General features: G+C 37.5%; 1 protein-coding gene across 2 annotated transcripts in view; it reads left to right on the top strand.

Annotated features, from left to right (window-relative positions):
* lrp1bb (low density lipoprotein receptor-related protein 1Bb) overlaps positions 1-22,776 on the top strand; it is a 412,476-nt gene that overhangs the window by 308,813 nt on the left and 80,887 nt on the right. For both annotated transcript variants that reach the window (XM_037539357.1, XM_037539356.1), the window contains 8 exons: positions 257-382; positions 2,451-2,579; positions 2,817-2,936; positions 3,325-3,438; positions 4,469-4,618; positions 5,907-6,029; positions 20,187-20,306; positions 22,089-22,217. In XM_037539357.1, the coding sequence (XP_037395254.1) occupies positions 257-382; positions 2,451-2,579; positions 2,817-2,936; positions 3,325-3,438; positions 4,469-4,618; positions 5,907-6,029; positions 20,187-20,306; positions 22,089-22,217 (1,011 nt within the window). The remainder of the gene's footprint in view (positions 1-256; positions 383-2,450; positions 2,580-2,816; positions 2,937-3,324; positions 3,439-4,468; positions 4,619-5,906; positions 6,030-20,186; positions 20,307-22,088; positions 22,218-22,776) is intronic.

Below are 22,776 nucleotides of genomic sequence, written 5' to 3'. Positions count from 1 at the left end.
TAGAATTACCTGTAATAAGTGTGTCTCTTATTAGACAAGTGTCTTGCTACATTTGCAGCGAAATATCAGTCTTGACATATTTAACTTAAACAAAAATAAATGCTGTGGCCTTCGACTATAAAAGCCTCCTGCTGGCAGCTCAGGTGGAGTTATCTTCATTCTGTTTTCTCTGGAAATGTCACAGTGCGTGCGTCGCTTTGAGTTCGCTGCAGTGATGTGCATCGAGCTGATGGCCTCCTGCTTGTGTTTTCCCCAGGTGAGTTGTCCCTGTGCAGGTTGCTGAACGGTGGCTGTGGTGACCTCTGCCTCCTGACTCCAGAGGGCATGGTCAACTGCAGCTGCCGCGGAGAACGGGTCCTGCTGGACGACAGCAGATGTGTTTGTAAGTCCATCTGTACTCACCCTTCATGTAGATCTGTTGTCAAATATACTTAGAAAAACTATTTCCACCCATGTTTTGTCTTGAATGCGTCTGCATCTGAAGATGCCTTTCATTCCAGACTTAAACATTTGTTTTGCGCATTTAACTTCTTCAGTAATTTAATACTGTGTTTATTTCTTACAGAGGAGTTTGTTGTCACTTACAGAGGAGGTGTTTATCACTCACAAAAACATCTAATTTCACATCACACATTTATTTCCTGTTTATGAGCATGCCACCTCCGCAAGTTATTTGATACCGATTCCTATTTTACTGTGGATATACAGTCATGTGAAAAACTAAATGCACACCATGATATGTTTCCCTTTTTAGACATATTAGTATTTGATCATCAGTTAAACAGTTTGTATAGAGAAATAACCAAAAAAATGTTTTAAATCATGTATTTAAAAAATAACATCTTATTTGTCTGTTTTAAAAATAATCAAACCCCTGGTTCCAGTAACTGGTATTGCCCTCTTTGGCAGAAACAACTTTATGTAGGCATTTCCTATAACTGTCTACCCGTTTCTGATGTTTCCTGGGAGAAATTTTTATCCATCCCTCCATGCAGATTTCTTTTGTGGAATTTATTGCATATATAGCCCATTTTAAATTCTCCCATAATCTTTCAATGGGATTCCGATGATCTGTGCTTTACCTTTACCATTCCGCAGCCCTCCGTTCCTTGGTGGATTATTCTTCTGTATTTGGAATCATTATCCAACTGGAAGTTCCACTTCTTCAGTTTCAACTTTTTTTTTTTTTTTAACAGATGTTCCTACATTGTGGTCAAGCTCTCTCTGATATGCAATTGAAATCATAGTTAACTCTGAACTATTTCCACCACCATGCTTTGGTATGAGGTCCTTTGGATCATTGATTTATACAAACTAGGGTTACATCATGGTGTTTTCTGTTATTTGTAAGATAATATGACATCACAACAAACGTAGATGTCTTAAACAGCTTAGAACATTCTTAGATAAGCAAAAGTATAATCTGCAACTCCCTGCTGTTTTGCTTGTTTTTTGTGGTGGTGGGTCTCCTTTCACTCTCCTCTTTAAAGGTGAAATACATGCTCAAATTGTTTAAGATCTGGTGAAGGACTTGGCCAGTCTAAAACCTTAAAAAGTTAAATGTATAATTTATTTGATGTGTTGGCACTGTCAATGTCTTGCTGTATGATGAAGTTCCTCCCAATTAGATTGGATGCATTTCTCTGTAAATTGGCAGACAGAATGTTTCTGTGTACTTTTGAGTTGATTCTGCTGCTGCCAACATAAGATACATCATCAGGAACTATTGCTGAGCGTTTTTATGGAGCAGCCATCCAAGCCCAAACCATGACACTGCCTATACCTTACTTGACCGATGCATGTTTTGGATCATGAGCAAATCCTTTCTCCACACTTTGGCCTCTCCATTACTTTGGTAGAGGTTAATCTTTGGTGTCCTCATTCCATAAAACACTGTTCCAGAACTTTTCTGGCTCATCTCTATATCTCTTTTCAAATTCCCATCTGGCCTTCCGTGTCTTACAGCTAATTAATGGTGTGCATCTTATGGCTTCTATATTTCTGCTCTCAATTTCTTCTTCATTATACCTTCACCCCTGCCCTGTGGAGGTTGTTGATGTCGCTGAGTGTTGTTTTGGGGGTTTTCTTGAATGATGTGAATTGCAGTTAAAGCATTAACAAGCATAACTGCATTAAAGAAGCAAAGAAACTACTAGAGTACTTGTTAAAAATTGCATATATATAATTTTTCATCAGAAGCTATAACAACTATATATATAGTTAATTATATTTGTTATAGCTTCTGATGAAAAATGCTTTTTTGTTGTTTATAATTTTTTTTAAGCTGAGACATCACCTAATGTAAAATTAAATAACTGTCATATTGTTATATATTTGGAAATGTGATAACACTGAATGTTGTTAGTACTTCTCAGCACTGACTGAAACAAGTAAAAGGGCTAGGTTTGACCAAGAATGACTCGACTGCATTTTTTCTTCTGCTTCCGTAGCTGAGAATTCATCCTGCAGCATTCACACTGAGTTTGAGTGTGGAAATGGGGAGTGCATCGACTACCAGCTGACTTGCGATGGGATCGCTCACTGCAAAGACAAGTCAGATGAGAAAATGCAATACTGTGGTAAGTGAGTGATCTCAGCCCTTTGGCGTTTGTGTGCTTCCACATCATGAACGGAGTGAGCACCACACCGTCCTCCAGAGTGCTAGTTTAATAAAATAAGCTTGGGATTTCAGTGCCCACTGCCGGGGCCGCAAATGGAAATAAAAGAGAGAGAGCAAATAAAGTACTGGGTCTGAAGGTTGTGCTCCTTTCACGCTTGTAAAAGGTTCCTTTTTCTCTTGCTTATCATATTGCTAGACAACAGGAGCTGCAGAAGGGGCTATAGACCTTGCTACAACAGGCGTTGTGTGGCCAATAATCGATTTTGTGATGGAATCGATGACTGTGGAGACAACTCGGATGAATCTTATTGTAATAGTGAGTATGAGGATGAGTGGAGCTGCCATATCTGCCTAGGTATCGTTATTGATTCACTTATGATTATCTTCAGTTACACTGTTGTTACAGCTTACAAAAACTGTTGTTTTGTAATTGAAATGAATATTGGAAAAATGCTACCTTACTGTACTTATTTATCTTACTTTGGGGCTTGTTTTTATTAGACTTCTAGAATGATGTCTGCACCAATTCCTAAGGTGCTTATGAGCATAATAGAAAAGAACAGGTTGTCAGAAATTAATTTCTTTGCTTATCAAACCAATAGCTATGCGATTCCTCACTATAATCACAGGTCCCAGTGTATTAGTTTCCTCTCCCTGTGGAAAGAAAGACTCTTCTCAGTGTAAATGAAGTATTTCTATTCCAGATGTCACATGTGCTGCCTCTGAGTCATCGTGCCAAGATGGAACTTGCATACCAATATCCTCTTGGTGCAACCAGGTCATCGACTGTGCTGATGCCTCTGATGAAAAGAACTGCAGTAAGAAAACACTGCTCAAAGCACTGCATGTCCACTTCATCCTGAATACTTATTAATGTTATTATAATTCCAAATTCAAATTTGGAATGTATGCATTTGGAATCATTAAATGTGCACTGATATAGGTTTTAAACCAATACAGTAACTAGTAATTTAGGTAATTTAGTAATTTATTCATTTTTAAATAGCCGATATTTTTACATGTACATATCTGTAAATACTGATACATAAACACATAGAAGATGTATGAATTGTGACTAAATTAAAACAGACCACCTGGACTACCATTACAGAAACAAATATTTCATTATGTTATAAAATGCAAATATTTTAGCACTTAAACCCAGCATCACCTATACATTTTGCTTTTCCAGAGGCCAATGAAAATGTCATCATATTTCGGTTTCAAATATCGGTCAAATCAAAGCATCTGATAATTTATTGTAAAGCTAAAGGCTCCCCATACCAATTTGGTTCTGAAATTATTGTATACACTTTAGTAACACTTTGTTGTTCCAATAGTGAGACTGACAATTTAGGAGCTCTAATTAACAGTTACGAAGTGTTTTGCACATTAACATTAACATTACCACATAATCCATAATTGAATTGCGGGTAGCATGAGACTGGGTTAGGTTAATAGTGTGTTACTGATTCATTGTATGAACCCATGACAGCTATATATATATATATATATATATATATATATATATATATATATATATATATATATATATATTTTTTTTTTTTTTTTTTTTTATAGTAGTGTGCCTGCTGCAATGGGGAATCTCATGTCTGCAGTGTTATACACTGTGCTTTCCATTGAATTTACTCAAAGAAATGGAAATACCCAACACTGGTGACAAACTATTGTGCTGATAATGATAATTTAATTTAACAGTAAATTGTTCAGTAAATTACAATGTAATTGAATGGTACATTGTCATATCCACATTCTATATTAAAGGCATCCGCACAAAACTGATTAAGCTGATGTTAAAACGGTAATTAAATGTTGTTGTTTTCTTAGGTAGTACTGACTGCTCTGACTTTTACAAAATGGGAGTAGCAGAAAAAGGTTTCATCAGTTGCAACTCCACATCACTGTGTGTTCATCCATCCTGGGTCTGCGATGGAGCCAACGACTGTGGGGATTATGCGGATGAGATGAACTGTCAGGGTAATTCTCTCCTCTCTGTGTTTTGCGGCTTGAGGAAGTCAAGTTCTATTAAAACCAAATTAATTTTGTCAAAACACTGTTTATGAAGGGTGTAATGAAGCGAAGACAAGCCCCTGTCTTTCTCTCTATGCTTCAGCAGTCAGCAAAGGTGCTTAAAGGGGTGAATAATGTCTGGTAATTGTTAGCACTCACTAAAGGCAGGAGAATTTAAAGCATTCTTATAGTCAAGGCTTTCTTTCAAAAATGGCGCAGACAGAGGTGGCTTGACAATAAGTTCAGCCAAGTGTCAGTGAACATGTGAGGAAAATGTATGCGTTTCTGTGGAGATGCTTTTATAAAAATAGGTGCCAAAAAGTGTTTGTTGGCGCAATGCCATGGAAGAGCTAAATTAGTTTCCCTAAAAACCTTTTTGGTGGAATGTTAAGGTCCTTAAATAATTAACGGTTCTTCCTACAATTGTATAAGCGAGTACATGCCAGTAATAGCATGGATAAATATCATATTATGATCCCATGCATGACAGTTGACGTGATATGATTTTTTTGGAATTTTGCCATGTTTGCCAGGAGGAATGTCTATCAAAAAGATATCCTTAGCCCATCAGGAAATGGGCAAATGGCAACATTATACAGGTTACGTTCTATTTTGGAAAGTAAAGTAGAAGAATGAAGCTCCATTGCATTCAGGAGCTGGAATTTAATGAGTGCTTTTACATATCACTCAGATGTCAGTACATCAGGGTGAGCTGCTTTTGGATAGCACTCATGACAAAGCAGAGGATGATATTTGTTAAAAGTTCTACACAGCTGATCTGTCATCTTGGTTGACACCATGCCAATGCCAGAGACAATCGTAATTAGCCAAGTGAACTCATGTCACCTGCAAAAGTTTGCAAAAGACAACAAATACAATAATTTTGCATCACTGTCTGAAAACTACATTTGCTCTGCAAGATATCAATAGTTTTACACATCTGAATGAATTTATTAACCTCTGGGTAAATCACACAGAAGAATTACACCCGGCATGTAAAGACCTTAAAAGTGTAACAAGTCTTTAATGCAGCAGAGTAAAAAAAACTCAAGCAATGTAAGTCATGGCAGGATAGTTTAGTAGTAAGTTTCCTGTTGGTTTTCATTTATTTGGTCGCAAATAGAAAACAGCTGGTGAATCATTAAGTTCCTGCAATAAGACATCTACCAAGGGAGAGATAATGACCAGAACAACCATTGAACATATCTCCCACATGGCAAAGCGAACTGTTTCACTCTGTGTTTGGCTACTGCAGTCTCCCATGGGCACAGGTGTGAGGAGGGCCACTTCGCCTGCCCCAGTGGGAACTGCATCTCCAGTGTGTGGCTCTGTGATGGACAGAAGGACTGTGAAGATGGCGCAGATGAGTTCCAGTGTGGTAAGCGTGGCTTTTCCAAACCTGCCAGTATTAAGCTCTGATTCTTTCTCTTTGATTTCTCATGTGGAGAGGAAGAGATTAGGGGCCAACACTCGAGACTAGCCTCGATTGCAAAACACAGTTCAATTACTTACACTGTGACCAAGGATAAGGTAATCAGGTGAGGTCCATTTGTGGCAGTAGAGTCATGTATGTAAATGAGATACTCATATTACTGTTCAAAAGGTTGGAATTAATATTTTCTTAATATTAAACCATCTATATTTCATATATTATTCTCATATATGTTACTGTGCAAAAGACAGGAACCACCATTCATGTATTTCATTTCCAGTCAAAACAGCCATTAAGTAAAGGTTATTCATTTTTCAGCATCGGAAAAAAGGCAAGGAAACACAATAAAACATGGTCAAGTTTGCATTTATTGCAGCTTCCATTCTTTTCAGAAGTAAATCTATGGGGATTTTTTTCCACTCCAAGGTTGGTCACATTACTTCTCATCTGCTTCTCACAATCCAAGTAATACCAAACACATTTAGTGATGTTAAGGTCTGGACTCTAGCTTGGCCAGTCCATTGCCCTCCAGCAGCTTCTTTGTTTCATTTGTTTGAATTTTCTTCTTTTATATCTCCTTCCTTTTCTCAGTAACAGCTAAACATCCTTTATGTAATAGCCATTTTGACTGAAAATTAAATAAATGAAGGGGAGTCTCTGACCTGGTCATTGACCTATATAACATAATTTAACAGATTATTAATATAACAAATGATTCCAAACTTTTGAACAGTAGTGCATCAGTCATTTTCCATAACTCTTTAATGCAGAGATGAAATTCAGTCTATCTTTGATCAATCGCAATATCTCAACTCTGTGAAGCAAGTTATATGAAATCTATGATGCATATATGACTATATGATGCGTTCAAACAGCTGATTTCATGGGATGAGTGAGCAGGAGAAATTAAAACAGAATATGGATTATTTGCCAGTTGAAAAGGAAAACAAGCGAGAATTTTATGGTGCAACAAAATATATGAGCTGCCAATTTGTCGAGTATTTGAATGTTTAGCAGAGTAATTGAATGTGTTGCTTGCAGCTTTTTAAATTGCTTTGTTGAACTGTGAGTTTGCATGGATGTTATGTTGCAGGTAACACACAACATGCAACTAATTCTGTGAAAGTTACACTGTGTAAAGCCAGCCTTGGAGAGCTAAATTAGATCAGAAACCATCACTGCGCTTCCAACAACAGAGACAGCTTTTTTATAGTGATAGAAAACATGGTAGCACACAGGAAGCTCCAGTTCATCATGCTGATACATTTTATTATGCTAAACATGGACATATAGGTCCAAATACTCTGGGGGCAGATTTAATTGAGTTAAAGGGAAAATTGTCCAAGGCTTTGAATGTGTCATTGAAAATACACAGTTAGACCTTCACAAATTGAAGTAAAAGTTTTCTTTTATTTTGGTCCACGCTTTTCCAAATAACAGATAAACAGATGTCTGCACTTGGACATTGGTAATCTTGTCATGATCACTCTGTTCCTCCTCATGGATCCAGAAGGTGGGTAATACAAGTGCAATGAGGGTAGATGAAGAAATTTAAGATGTATTGGTCAATACCTCATCCAAGCTGTTTGCTACTCCTAAGACAATCATCGATGACTGATGGAACAGAGCGCCTGTCCTAATTTGTGGATAGATTTTCTATGGCCAGTGTGCTGACACTTTTGCACACATCACAGTGACAAAGTAGGCAATTGCTTCAAGGCAGTGTAGCATTGAGGATATAACAGGGCTCTTACATTTCTTATAAATGTCTTTTTTTGTGTGTCCAAAATCCTTTCTAGACCCTCAGAGAGACAGAGGGAGAGGTTACCGTCTTAATCAGGGTGAGCCATGGTGCAGAACCCATGGTTAAGTGCTGTGCTTGAGGGCAAAACGGTGGCAGGCTGAATTAGAATTTTGACACCAGTAATCCTCTGATTGCTGGCTCACAGCAACCGCTCTCAAGTGGTGGGCTCAAACGCACAGCCTTCCGGTTACATGACCACATCTTTGACCGTGAAGTTCACACCACTTCAACGCTTTGCATTAGGGGCCAGCAGGTTAATATTTCATCTTTCTTAACGCTGTATTCCCAAGAGCATATTAGTTCATTTATTTATTAATTTGTTTCAGAATGGAATTCTTTGCAGCACAAAAACACTTTGGTGCAGACAATCATGATGTAAAGCTCTTAGAAAATAAGATCTTTGATTTTCGGGTTTTTGACGATATAGAGGAAGGACGTGAGTAAGGGGCTCTCTTGACTAAATTTAGGTTTAAACACCTTCAGCATTGGACTTTGCATTTAGTTTTGACTTTAAATTTTCCTAAGTAACACGTGGTACTATTTAGAGCTATAATGAGTGGCTCAAAGCAGAAGCAAACAGCAACACGGTCTAATAATAGCCTTGTGAGCAAGTTAGCGTCAATGGCAGCTACATCTACAAACAACATGAAGGGCCAGGCCATGGAGAGCGACACTGCTGGAACTCTGACCATGAGTCAGCTTGTTTCAGAACCTTTTAGAAGACCTGACCATTCTTATTCAAAACTGTGTGACGATGTTGAAAGTCAATCCCGCCGAGCAAATCTGCAAATTTTCTCAGAGGGAAGTGAAGATGGCAAAAGCCCGGTGAACTTCATATCCGAGATGTTGATGTAGGTTATGGCAGCAAACATGTTCGAAAAACCCCTGGAGCTTGATAGAGCACACCACTCCCTCGGCCCGAAGCCTGCGCAAGGGAAAGCGCCGAGACTTTTCATCGTGTGTTTCCATCGTTTTCAAGAAAAGGAATGGGCTCTCCGCTTGGCTAGACAACATGAGCTGACCTACAAAGGATCTATGTTAAATCTATCCAGATTTAAGGGCCACACTGGTTAAGAAGCACGCCGCAATCAAAGAAGTTAAGCAAGCACTGTTAATGAGAAAAAAATCAGATTTTGATTGTTGCACCTTGCTTGTCTTCAGGTTTTGTTTGGAGGAAAAACTCTTTTGAGACACCAGAAGAGGCTAATGCCTTTTATCATCATTGTGTGGTCAGTCAGAAATGAAGCTGCTACTGTGACAGTGGCTGTCTTTTCCAGCCAATGGGTCACAAATTTCGGTTTATCAAACATCTGAGTAACTGTCCATTCCTGTACTCGGAGATATTGTCATAGTATTAAACTGTTTGGCACTTGTCTTGTGGACTGGCATGGTTGTCGTCTCGGGATTTCTGCTCGGATTGCTACTCCCAGAAAGATAAGCTTATGGAGTGGGTAGGCCTGTTTGCATAATGTGCATGTTCATTGTAATTTACCAGACTTTTTACTTCTTAAAGTTTTCAATTTCACCACTTCGCTAACATTTGCTTATCTTTAATCTTTTTATTTTTTTGCACTTTGTTCAAGAAGTGCCTGTATTGGTTTGGTTATGTCACTTTTGTTGTATGATAATATAGCTTAGGCTACTTTTTGAGTTTTATTGTTGAGTAATGATGATCAAGCAATTAAGATATCCCCTTGAAATAGAGTTAGAGAAAGTATTAGATTGTAGCTCATTGGAAGTTGTACAGTTTGTTTGGGAACCTGCTTTTGGCCTCAGATGGGGAGACCAACTTAGGGGAAGTTAACTGTGTAATTTTATGTTTACTGCCTTGTGGTCTAGCATTGTATGTTTTGTTTTCTTTGTATTGAGAGGGATGGATTTCGTACATGTCATGTACTGTCATCTAAGAATTGCAGTGTTGTTAGATAGTTTCAGGAACCATATCTGTTTTACATGTACATTAGATCACGTAAATAATTATGGCGGAGAGTTCAAATGTGAGTAGGACAAAGGGATCAGCAGTCTGTTCATCAGTTGGAATGTTAAAGGTCTCAGTGGTCCAATCAAAAGGTCCAGAATATTTGATCATCTTAAAAAATTAAAAACTGAGATAGCATTTTACAGGAAACACATTTACGTGCAATGGACTATATTAGACTTTTTTAAAAAATGGGTTGGACATATCGATCATTCAAGTTTCAATACTAGAGCCAGAGCTATTGCAATACTGATTCATAAAAATATTCAGTTCTCTCCAACTAAAGTTATTCCAGACCCCCAGGGAAGGTTTATTATTGTATCTGGCTCCCTATTCCAAACTCCTGTTGCCCTTGTTATGTTTATGCATGTTTATGCACCTAATTGGGATAACGTGAATTTTATCAGTAAGGTTATTTCTTTAATGCCCAGTTTAAATACTCATCGTATAATTTTGTGGCAATCTGAACTGTGTGATGGACCCAGTTTTAGACCGTTCAAATAGGAGGGTCTCATATTGCTCCATGATGGCTCAGTCTTTAGCAGCTTTCATGTCACAATCTGGTTGTATAGACCCCTGGCGGTTTCTTTTTCCACATAGTAAAAAAATTCTCTTACTTTTCACATGTCCACCACTCATATTCAGGAATAGATTATTTTTTAATAGATAAAGTCCTTCTCCCTTCAGTTAAGAATATTGAATATTTAGCCATTGTAGAATCAGATCATGCACCACTCATACTGGATGTTTTATTCTCTCTACGTCAAACAGAGTGCACATTGTGGAGGTTTGACACAGCCTTGCTTGCAGATGAGGGTTTTTGCTCTTTGATAACCAATACAATTCATAACTTCTTGTCAACCAACAAATTGGATTTGGTTTCACCATCTACATTGTGAGACACTCAAGGTGGTAATTAGGGGAGAAATTCTAATCTTCTAGCTCATCAATTAAAATGCAGCTCTGCTGCTCAGCTTATCCCACAGATTCACAAGGAGTCTGGTGAACTTACAGTAGATCTGTGTGAAATTAATAACACCTTTAAAAAATATTACTCTGATTTATACTCCTCTGAATTTCCTGAGATAACTCAACCATGCTTGTGTTTTTAAATAGCTTAAATATCCCTAGTATTAGTCTTGAAGTAAAGGAAAATTTGCATCACCCTTTGGAGCTTAAGGAGGTCTTGGAATCACCTGGCACCTGGACCAGATAGATATCTAATTGAATTCTACAAAAAATGTTCAGCTAAATTGGCCCCACTACTTCTAGAAATATTTGAACATTCCCAAAATCAAGGTATTTTGCCACAAACCCTTACTGAAGCACCCATCACTCTCTTGTTAAAACCTGATAAGGACCTGTTAGAGTGCAGCTCATACAGACCAATATCACTCTTAAATGCAGATGTTAAAATCCTAGCTAAAGTTCTCGCTTATAGGATAAACACCATTATGACAGACTTAATTTCACCAGACCAGACTGGATTTATTAAAAATCACCATTTATTTACTAATATCCGTAGACTGTTTGGAGTATCCACTCTCCTGCATCTTTGGAAACCCCTGAAGTAATTGTTTCTTTAGATGCAGAGAGGTTTACTGTGCTGGAAAAATTTAACTTTGGCCCAAATGGTCCGTTTATTATACACATCACCAAAAGCAGCAGTTGTCACAAATACACTCACATTTTTTTCCAATGTGTTCAAAACATAGTGGAAACATTTGGCAGTTTTTCAGGGTATAAGCTGAATTTTTCTAAAAGTGAATGTTTTCCTATGAATCGCCCAGCTCTGCAGATTTTAGACTCGGACCTGCCTTTTCGTCTGAACAAATCAGGTTTCAGATATTTAGGAGTCAATATTACTACTTCTATGTCTAGTCTTTATAAACATAACTTTGTACCTTTGATCAATAAATGTAAACTTGACTTCCAGAAATGGGACGTGCTACATTTGTCCCTTGCAGGCAGAATTAACTGCATCAAAATGAATGTGCTGCCCAGATTTTTGTATTTGTTCCAGTGCCTCCTAATTTTTCTTCCAAAATCTTTTTTTCAAAAAGTGGACCAAATGATGATGTCAATTTTTTGGTGTGGCAAGACCCCTAGAGTACGTAAAGAATTACTTCAAAGACCTAGATCCCAGGGTGGTCTTGCACTCCCAAACTTTATGTATTATTACTGGGCTGCAAATCTGCAAAAAAATATACACTGGGTGCAGTTCCCACAGACAGAATGGTGCAAAATTGAATCTAGCTCTTGTCCATTAACATGTCTTGCTGCTTTAGTTACAGGCAAACTACCCTTCTCAAGTGTACAGTTTACATCATCCTAGTTGTTAACTCTACTCTTAAAATCTGGGGACAGTTTTGTTAGAAAGCTCCTATATGTAATAACCATCAATTTCTTCCAGCAAAATTGGACTCTGTCTTTTTAGAATGGCAGAAGCTGGGTCTTAATAAATTCAGTGACCTATACACAGATGGGAATTTTGCCAGCTTTAAAGACATCTCCATGAAATTTAAGCTTCCAAACTCCAACCTATTCCATTATTTTCAGTTACGCAATTTCATTCATGCTGAATGTCCAACTTTCCCTAATCTGCCCCCGAGATCACGAATAGATACCATCTTAGAAACTTGTTCAGAACTCAGAGGCCTGATTTCACATGTTTACGGTATTATCATGTCTCTTAAAAACACGACAATGAGTAAAATACGTACTGAATGTGTGGGGGAGTTTGGATCAGGGATAGCTGATGGAACTTGGGAGACTGTAATAAGAAGAATTAATGGAACAGCGTCCTGTGCTCAGCTCAGCTTAATTCAGTTTAAAGTTCTCCATTACAGTAAAACTAAATTGACAAAAATATTCTCTAATGTTAGTGATACATGTTACTCTGCTGTTCTGCCAGAGCCAATTTCACTCACATGTTCTGGCCATGCCCCATATTGTCCAAATTTTGGTCAGCCATTTTTAAATTCCTGTCTGATGTATTCGAAGTAGAGATACAGCCTAGAATGGAAACAACTGTTTTTGGTGTCCTAGGAAACTGTGTTTCAGTGAATAGTACAAAGAGGGATGCTTTTGCCTTTGCAACTCTCTTGGCAAGGAGAAGGATTTTATTGAATTTGATGGCAGCATACACACCTAAAGTTTTACACTGGCTTTAAGACCTAATGCTATTTCTTGAATTAGAAAATATTAAATATTCACAATTATTAGGGGGTCAACCAAAAAATTTTATACAACCTGGAAGCCTGCGTTGTCACACTTTGAAAATCTACAGACTCTTACTCTAGACTAAGTAAGATGAAATTTTGCCAGTATTTTAAAAGTACATTAGGAAAAGCTATTGAGCGATACTGTATGATGGTATATTATCAAACACAGACTAAAGTGTGTGAGTGAATGTTTACAGTGTTATCCCTCATTATTTTGTTATTGTTATTTATTTAAGTATTTATTTATTTTTCTCTCCCCCTTTTTTAATTATTTTCCTTTTTATTTATTTATTTTTATTTATGTTTTTTTAAGTATAGTTAATGTATTGTGTTTAATATAAAGGCAGTTTTGGTTTGGTTGGTGTGAGGGAGGGGAGGGAACGGGAAGGGAGGGGAGGGAACGGGAAGGGAGGGGAGGGAGCGGGAAGGTAAAAAATAAAAAAGGTGTTTTTCATTTATATTTATGTAAAATACCTGTTCACTTCAATAAAATATATATTTAAAAAAAACAACAATGTGAAGCATCCAGGTAGGAAGATCTGAGTAAAATACCTGATCTGAGGAAGAAAAAAAAAGGAAGTAAGATCTTTACATCACTCTCTGTGCGCTCATATTTATGCACAGCATCTTCTTATCTTTCTGTCATCTTTAGCAGTATGTAGCTATATTATTGTAATAATTTCCTGATGAATGGGCCAATAGAGATGCTTCAAAATCACTTGAAATAACACTTTGTGTTAACTTGTTTTTGCCTTCTCCGGTAAAGTTAAATTTATTGGAGAGAAATGCATTCACCCTATTTTCATGTTCACTCTGCATTCACATGAGTTTGGTGTTTAGGTCCTGTGAATCCTGCATGCTTCTGATAAAAATAATGTTACTGAGTTATTGAAAGCTTCCGATGAAGCTCATTTCACCACCCATACAGCTATAGTAAAATGCACTGTTTAAATGAAATCATACCGTTTTAGTTTTAATCGTAATGTGATGTGTTTCTTAGTTTAGAGATATTCACTGTTGTTCTAAAATGTGAAAACAGTTCAAATAAGAAAGCCCTGTCTATGAGTAGGTGTGTTCAAACATATAAGTAGTAATAAAACTCTTCAAAATAAGGTACCAAAGGAGGATGCTTTAAAGCAACACTATAAAAGAACCACTTTTAATTCCTGAAAGAACTTTTCAATGGACGTTACCATCTAATTGAAAGGTTCTTAAGGGAAATCAAAGTGGTTCTTCTATGGCATCAGTCCAAAGATCCCTTTATGGCACTTTACTATTTAAAACTTCCTCTTGCATGCATTGTAACTACAATCCACAAGGACATGTCAATCATCTCTACTTGAGAGTTGTATTAAGTAATTAGCCACATGATTATGCAGAAACTGACTTGACTTGACGTCACCTGAGGAGAGAAGAAATAGGTGCTTTATACTGTAGATAGTCATTTTAAAACCTTCCGTTCAAATCTCAAGTGACGGGTCTTGCCTCTACAGTGCTAAGCCAAACATAGTACAGGCCTCTTTGTTCACTCCTGTTCACCGTAAAACCAGACCAAAATTATTTGTGCCTGTGTTTAAGAAAGTATTAGCAAGGGTATGTTGTAGAAACTGTGTGTGTCATATTGGTGCCAATGTCACTGGAGCTGGAATGTCAAAACCATACACAGTATCCTGCTGTATTAATGTCATCAGATAACTTACATTTGCATCTGAGATGTATAAAACGGCTTGCCTCTAGTCAAACTCTCTACCTACTTAGCTTGCTAGACCCTTAAGAGAAGCCATTCTGTCTTAATACAAGTAATAAGACTAAAAGAACTGCAGTTAGTTAATATAACTGATGATACATTCTAACAAATTCTAACAAACATTCTTATTCAGACCTTGCATAAATTTTAAATCCCTTTTTGTGTGTGTGTGTGTGTGTGTGTGTGTGTGTGTGTGTGTGTGTTTCTGGACAAGAGTCAGTTATGCCAGAAAGCTATTTAAGATAATACATGGCAAAATCACGTGAAATACAAATCTTCAGTGCTTTGAAAAAATGCATTGAAATGCAGTGTATATTCATTTTGTGCATTCAGTTTCCATGTGCTTTTTGTGTCATAAAACAAAAATCAATCGAAACTCGCTAACTACAATATTTATGCCACAAAGGTTTATGGAATTTCAATTAATGTCTTATATGGTGCAGTGAACTTTTCATAGCTGTGGTCTTTGCATTTCCTGTAGAGTTACATATAGAATATACATGCAAAGAATATCAATGTTACAGCCTATCCCACTACAAGGGTGAGCTGTAAATGTAAATGACAGTGGAGACTAGGCAGCTGCAGAAGATGTAGAATGATGTCAAATGAAAATACAGTTATTGGCGGTTTACCTCAAATGTGAGTAGGCCTGCTGTTCTTTGGTCAGCCTCCTCACTCTGTCCTGGTCAGTCATGATATGGCTAGGTTTTTTTAAGCTATGTTTGGAACTAGTGTGCATTTTACACTTCTATTTTAGACCATACTAATTAGAACCTTTAATATGAATATTGATTTTGTGTATTGATAAATGTTATCTGTATTTGTACTTATCTTGTCTCAATATTACTCAGTTATCCACTGTTGCAACATATTATAGATACAGCAGAAATGATTATCATCGTAATTCAGCATCATGTAGCAGTCATCATTGATGTTTTGTTTGTTACCAAATTTTTAATGAGATATTTAGTTTAATTTGAGTTTTTGCGATTAAGGTAAATTTATAAATTGAATCTGTCAGTTTGTAAGATATACACTGTGAGAGTATAGAGTACATGGAAATGTTTCTTTTTTCATGGGGTAATTCCAAGAAAGAAATAATTTTAGTAGAACTATTTAATAAATTACTAATGGAAAAGCTGTACTATTTCATGAAATTTCACTGAATGATTCATATGGAGCGTTCACAATAGATTTCCATAAGAGGTGAACAATAGGAGTCAATGGTGGCAGAAATGCACAGGATTTAAATTCTTAATGTGATGGCTTACATTTTAAATAAGTGCTTACCCGACTTTGTATCGTTTTTTATTGTGTTCTTGGTTTAGGGCAGATGTCACTAATAGGCGGACCACAAGTCCGGACCCAGACGCTGTCCTATGCAGGCCTGGACCTAAATAAACTATAGAGATTTTTTTTATTTCGATGGGGTGATCCTTATTTAATCACCGTAACTTTTCTAGCCTTTACTGTACCGCTTTAGCAGCCTGGGAAACTCACAGACCAATCGCATGCATTGTAAATATCACACGTGATGCATAGACGGTGGAGGGACGAGGTGAGAAACAGCAGTCAGAAGTTATTTCACATGACATGCTCTAAAAAGAGAAAACTGACAATAAATGTTGAAATATTACTGAATTTTATTTGATTTGATTTTACATTCACTTGTTGAGTACATAAGATGTTGATATAACTACTAGGCTACTTCAGTAAACAGTGCATGTCAGTGAATCATGATGCAAGTTAGACATTATGATGTTCCGGACTTTTGCTTGAGAAAATGTTCTCTAACTGGACTGAATTGTAATTAAATAGCCCTGGTTTAGGGTATATAAAGTCAACCTGAAAACACATTGACTGCTTTTATCTTGTTAGTTGATATTTGTGATCACATTAAGCATTTTAAAGATTTTCCGTTTTCCTGTCATCTTTGATCAAGGTGTAGTGACTTTTGCCTGCCTTGAAAATGTCTTTTGAATTTTGGTAGAAAAAAAGGTGGGAGAAAAACACAATGAACCAATGTCATCTTCACCGCCTCCTCCCACCTCCACCTATCATCAAATGAAATGCTCAGCTAGACCATCCCTAATTTTTCAGTTGGAAATATGGCATGGCGTGGGAGGAAAATGTCTGGAATTACTGACTGACATTGACTTTAAAGATTTATGAATTCCACTTTCCACTCTATGAATTTCTCTAACTATATATATTTTGTTTCCTAAATCATTTTGAATGCACTTAGTTCAGCATCCAGAGAACAGTTTCATTCCAAAATGCTGCATATCCGTTTTTGAAAAGAATAACAGCTAATGTATAAGGCGAAACATGTTTTTATTTCTCTAATAAATGTCATATTTATCATAATAATGTCCACTAAATGACCACTGTATATGGCCTAAATTCTCCTCTCCTCTTGATGTAAACTTCTCAGCCCAAATCTTCCATATGCAGCACCCTCACCAGTCACACAGCTGAATTGGCTTGTCCTGTCCACAATGCTTTAACAGAACTGTATTCCCCACCATTTCACTCTGTGAACATTACCAACCAAACGAAAGCTAAGATAGCATAATAGCTGTTAAGCTTGCTTGTTTTTCCATCTGCCTTTCGTCCATCTGTCAGTTTGTCCATTAATACATTAATTCTTCTATTTGTTTTTCCATCTGTCTGTTCATTAATTTGCTCATCCTTCCATACCGGCATTCCCTCGATATGCACAGGTGGACAAAATTGTTGGTACCCTTCCGTTAAAGAAAGAAGAACCCACAATGGCTGAAAAAATCAAGCATTGCTTTTTAATTGTTTTTCAACAGAATAATTGTAAAAAAAAAAAAAAAAAAACTAACTAATGAAACTGGCCTGGACAAAAATGATGATACTCTTAACTTAATATTTTGTTGCACAACCTTTTGAGGCAATCACTGCAATCAAGTGATTTCTGCAACTCTCAATGAGACTTCTGCATCTGCACCTGTATTTTGGCCCACTCCTTGTGAGCAAACTGCTCCAGCTGTCTCAGGTTTGCAGGATGCCTTCTGCATACTGAATGTTTCAGCTCCTTCCAGAGATGTTTAATAGGATTTAGATTATGTCTCATAGAAGGCCACTTCAGAATAGTCCAATGCTTTGCTCTTAGCCATTTTTGGATCTTTTTAGCTGTGTGTTTTGGGTCATTATGCTGTTAGAGGACCCATGACCTGCGACTGAGACCAAGCTTTCTGACACTGGGCAGCACATTTTGCTTCAGAATACTTTGATAGTCTTTGGATTTCATTGTACCCTGCACAGATTCAAAATACCCTGTGCCAGATGCAGCAAAGCAGCCCCAAAACATTACCGAGCCTCCTCCATGTTTCACAGTATGTTCACAATGTTCTTTTCTTTCCATGCTTATTTTTTGTGTCTGTGAACATAGAGCTGATGTGACTTGCCAAAAAGCTCCAGTTTTGTCTCATCTGTCCAAAGAACATTCTCCCAGAAGCTTTTTGGCTTGTCAATAAGCATTTTGGCAAATTCCAGTCTCACTTTTTTATGATTTGCTTTCAACAGTGGTTTCCTCCTCGTCGTCTTCCATTAAGTCCACTTTGGCTATAATAGTGTTAGATGGTGCAATCTGACACTGATGTACCTTGACCTTGGAGGCTGTGGAAGTTGTTCTGGGCTTTTTGGTTACCATTCATATTGCCCCAATCCCAACATGATACCAGACAGCACAGTGACTACTTAGGCAGACTGGGAAGACACTTGTGATGCTATTTACAGGGCACACCTTAGTGTAACATGCCCCTGTGGTCAAATTGTTCTCAGTCTTTTCTAGGGGTACCATCATTTTTGTCCAGGCTTTTTTGTTCATTGTTTTTTTTTTTTTTTTTAATGATTGAATTGAAAAACAGTTCAAAAGCAGTGTCTGGTTTTCGTTAGTTGATTTTCAGTAATTCTTTATTACTACTTTTGTCAGTTTCAGGTTATTTTAGTGACAATTATGGGTTTTTCTTTCTTTAATGGAAGGGTACCAACAATTTTGTCCACATGTGTACATTCAGCAGTAAAGTGGACAAGAACCTTACTTTCCTTTAGATGATATGATATTTTTAGGGAGTGAAAATAATGCAATATATGACACTACCTTCATATATAAAGCTTGTTTACACTCATATCTCCTTAAACATTGTTGTGCTTAGTTCAGCGTGAGTGGCTTAGCAGTCTTGGACTGAGGACTGTCAAGCAGGCAGGCTCATAGGACCAAATTTTAGTGTCATACAAGTATTTTAATATTTTACACTGTGTTCTTATGGACTTTAAAGCTGTGGGTTTATGTTGTGTTACTTTGGACTGACGGTCCAAAGGGAATGTAAAAAAAAAATACTCCATAATCAAAATGACTATCTGGAATGCAATCACGGTGACACAGAATTACATTGAGATCAACAGATCTCAGACATTACGCCACATTAATGTCAGACTTGATATTCTCAGGACCCTTGTTATGTTGGAAAAGTACCCGTTCCCTCACTGACATGGTAGAAATTGCATAGGTAACTTTGGGGGAAAATAAAAAGACCTGATCTTTGCTTGCTATCAGCACTTCAAAGGAAGATAGGAAATCTGAAGATTTGGTGCGAGTGCATCAGACAGTCAGAGAGGTAGATGGGAATTTGAGACCAATCTCTCCTGCTGTGACCCATAATTCCATTCTTCATGCTGTGACCCCAGGAGGGACTGTTTCTGCCTATAATGGCATATTTTCAAAGCTCAGACGGAGCTTTTTCATGAAAGAATCTGCTTTAAGACCACAGTGCAATGGAGGTTATGTGACTGAACTTAATACTAAATATATATTCAGCAGGTTTATGAGGCTTTAATTCTTTCCTGCATTGTCTACCTCTCTGTTACAAAATGATCAGATTAACTTCAGCAAAGGCTTACATTCAAGCGCTTCTAATCGGGCCACACAAGCCCCACAGTCCCTCTGCAGTAGGCATTCAAAATATGCAAACAATTGAAGGTATTCAGTGTTCATAATCAAATGCAGAGAGTATTTGTGTGTTTTTATTGCCAGCACAACTCTGCAACATTCCTATTTATCAGTGATGTTGTTAGAGACTTGATGAATGCAGCTACTCTCTCACAGTGTCTTTGGAACTTTCTTTTTTTCATGGTAATGCTTTCATGTTTTGTGATTTCAAAAAGACCATGAAAAGCAAAAGTGAACTGAACAGCCACCATTGATAAACATAGCCCTGGAAAAGAAAGCCTCTCTAAAAGCACTGGGCGGGAGATTAGTCATGTGTGTTGTCTCTGCTAGGGGTATCATTACCCACCACTTCGGAACTTTTGTCGTTGATAGATTCCTCCTGTTTGTGGAACCAGTTTGCCTGTTCCAAGAATAAGTGCATAGCCAAACAGTGGCTGTGTGATGGAGAGGACGACTGCGGGGACGCTGTGGATGAGAGCGAGGATCTTTGCGGTGCGTATTATGATGCAGCTCTCCGCAGCACTAGATGAATACTTCCAAAGCCTGAACACTTCAGAAATTTAAATTCCTTTGAGAGTGAAGCGAAAACACAGTGCATTTTAACATCCTGCTAATAAAAATTCAGAGAGAAATATAAGCTGTAATCCTTATTTTGATTGGACTGCATTGAAATATCACAGAGATGCCGCATGGAGGACTGTGGGAGGTAACTTGCTTCAGAAGCCTGTACTTCACAAGAAAAGTTCTAATAAGCAGAAAAATTGCTGTAATATTGCTTTAATAATGTAGCATGCTAGAACCTGTCAACAAGCGCATACATAGTTATCTTTTTTTTATTCCCCTCTTTACTTTGTGTCATGGTATTTCAGAAAATTGTACAAAAGTCAGAGATCACCCTTCATTGAGTTAATTTCCAGAATGACCATTGGGTAGAAGTTATTCAGTTGTGCAAGAACAGGGAGACCACCAAAACTGAGATACAGATAAACAGAGCTTAAACCTTTAATCTTTGAGAGAAGAGAAAATCAAGCTCCACTCTTACTTCACATCGGAACAAATACACAGGTGTTTCCTCTGTGAGAAGACAACTCAACACTATGCGTTTGAAAGGATGTGCAGCTGAAGCCATTAAGGAAAAAAAGAAGACAGAAGAAAATTTACCAAGAAGCTGCTGGTGTTCTAAGAGCAATGGACTGGCAACCCCAGAGTCCAGACCTCAATATCATTGAGTGCACTTCCACTTAATAATCCCATCATAATTGGATTTCTGCAGTTATCTGATTATTCAAATGGTCATGTCAACAGTATGCTCTGATTTCTTAGCTCAGAGTAAGGTCCAGAAATCTGATTAAGAAATTCAGTAAGGAGAGCTAGGTTTTAGCTCAGTAATCAGATTTTCCAATGCATGGATTTCTCAGTCTGTGTATGTGTGAAAATAGGCCGCGGTACCAGAAATAAGTAAGCAGTGTTGCCACAAGATGGTAGCAAACAGCACTTTTGGAGTGACGCTGAAACCTGCTACACTTGACAAAATGATGGATTTAAATATTCTTCATCTTCATATTCAGGCGTGATGTTTAAAGAATTTATTCTGAGTTTATTGGCTTGCTGAAAAGCAGAAATATGATTAATGCCTAAGTCATGTAGACCTGAAGTTTCCCCGTGATCTGATTACCCAAATGCGTGTAAACATCATTGACTGGATTACTGACAATCTGATTTTCTGCAGTTATCAGATTATTAAGTGCATGTAAACACACTCATTGAATGTAACTGGGATTTCATGAGAAGCAGAAAATGAAACCAGCTTCTAAGACTGAACTTCAGAGGTGTGGGAAAATATCCTTGCAGATTGGAAGACTGGAAGCTGTAATAAAGGCAAAATGTGGACAAACTTAACAGTGGAAAAAAATTACATTTAGTTATTGAGGCTGTTTCTTTTAACTGTATGCTTTCTGCTTTTTTTCTGGACTTTGCAAAATGAATAACTTGAACTTAATGACCGTAGTAACTAGAAATGAAATAATCAAAAGGGTGCTCTCTGACTACAGCACTGTATGTGTTGTGAGGAAAAAAAAAACATTAAAAGTAAAAAAGACAGCTCTTAAATAAGCATCTGTGAAATTGTAAATATGCCTTATTCATTTGCACAGCTATTTCAGGCATTTAAACGCAATCAATACCCATCTAATCCTTCTGAGTGCTTGAAAGTCATATGAACAGATGGGAGCTGCAGCTTGTGTAGTAATACTAACGCCACTCATTCCTGTTCAGGCTCTGTGACCTGCGGCCCCGGATTGTTCAGCTGTCCAGGGTCGTATGCATGTGTGCCCAAACGCTGGCTGTGTGACGGGGAGAGAGACTGCCCTGATGGCAGTGATGAACTTGCAGCCGCTGGATGTGGTAAAGATTTTCATGGGTTTAATCGGTGTCCCCTGTATAGTAATGTGATGTTAATGGAACTCGCATGCAGTGCTCTCAAGGCTACCTTCACATTACAAGTGTTGCTCAATTGTTTGTTTTCCCCAATATTTTTTCCATATCTGATGTTTGTGCCGTGACATGTGCCTTGACTGTTCATATTTGTGTTTGCAAGTGATGCATATCTGTCTTTAGTGTGTACGAACCTGTACCTTAATCAGTAACATCACGTGAATGATCCACTTATGTCATGACTACAACAGCAATAAATGAACAATGTAACAGCACAATTAAGAAAGATTTTGTATGACAGTAATACACTATTTGGCCAAAACTATGTAGACACGACCTAATTATTGAGGTCAGATGTTTGTCACATTCATTGCTAACAGGTGTATTAAATCAAGCAGATAGACATGCAGTCTCCATAAACAAACACTGGCAAAAGAATGGGTCATACTGAAGAACTTAGTAACTTTAAATGCGGTAGTGTCATAGGATGCCAACTTTGCCAGTCAGTTTGTGAAATTTTTGCCCTGCT

Source organism: Pygocentrus nattereri, chromosome 6 (genome assembly GCF_015220715.1).
Source record: "Pygocentrus nattereri isolate fPygNat1 chromosome 6, fPygNat1.pri, whole genome shotgun sequence".
NCBI lineage: Eukaryota > Metazoa > Chordata > Actinopteri > Characiformes > Serrasalmidae > Pygocentrus > Pygocentrus nattereri.
Note: the sequence above shows the minus strand (reverse complement) of the source record. Positions and strands in the feature narration are given on the sequence as shown.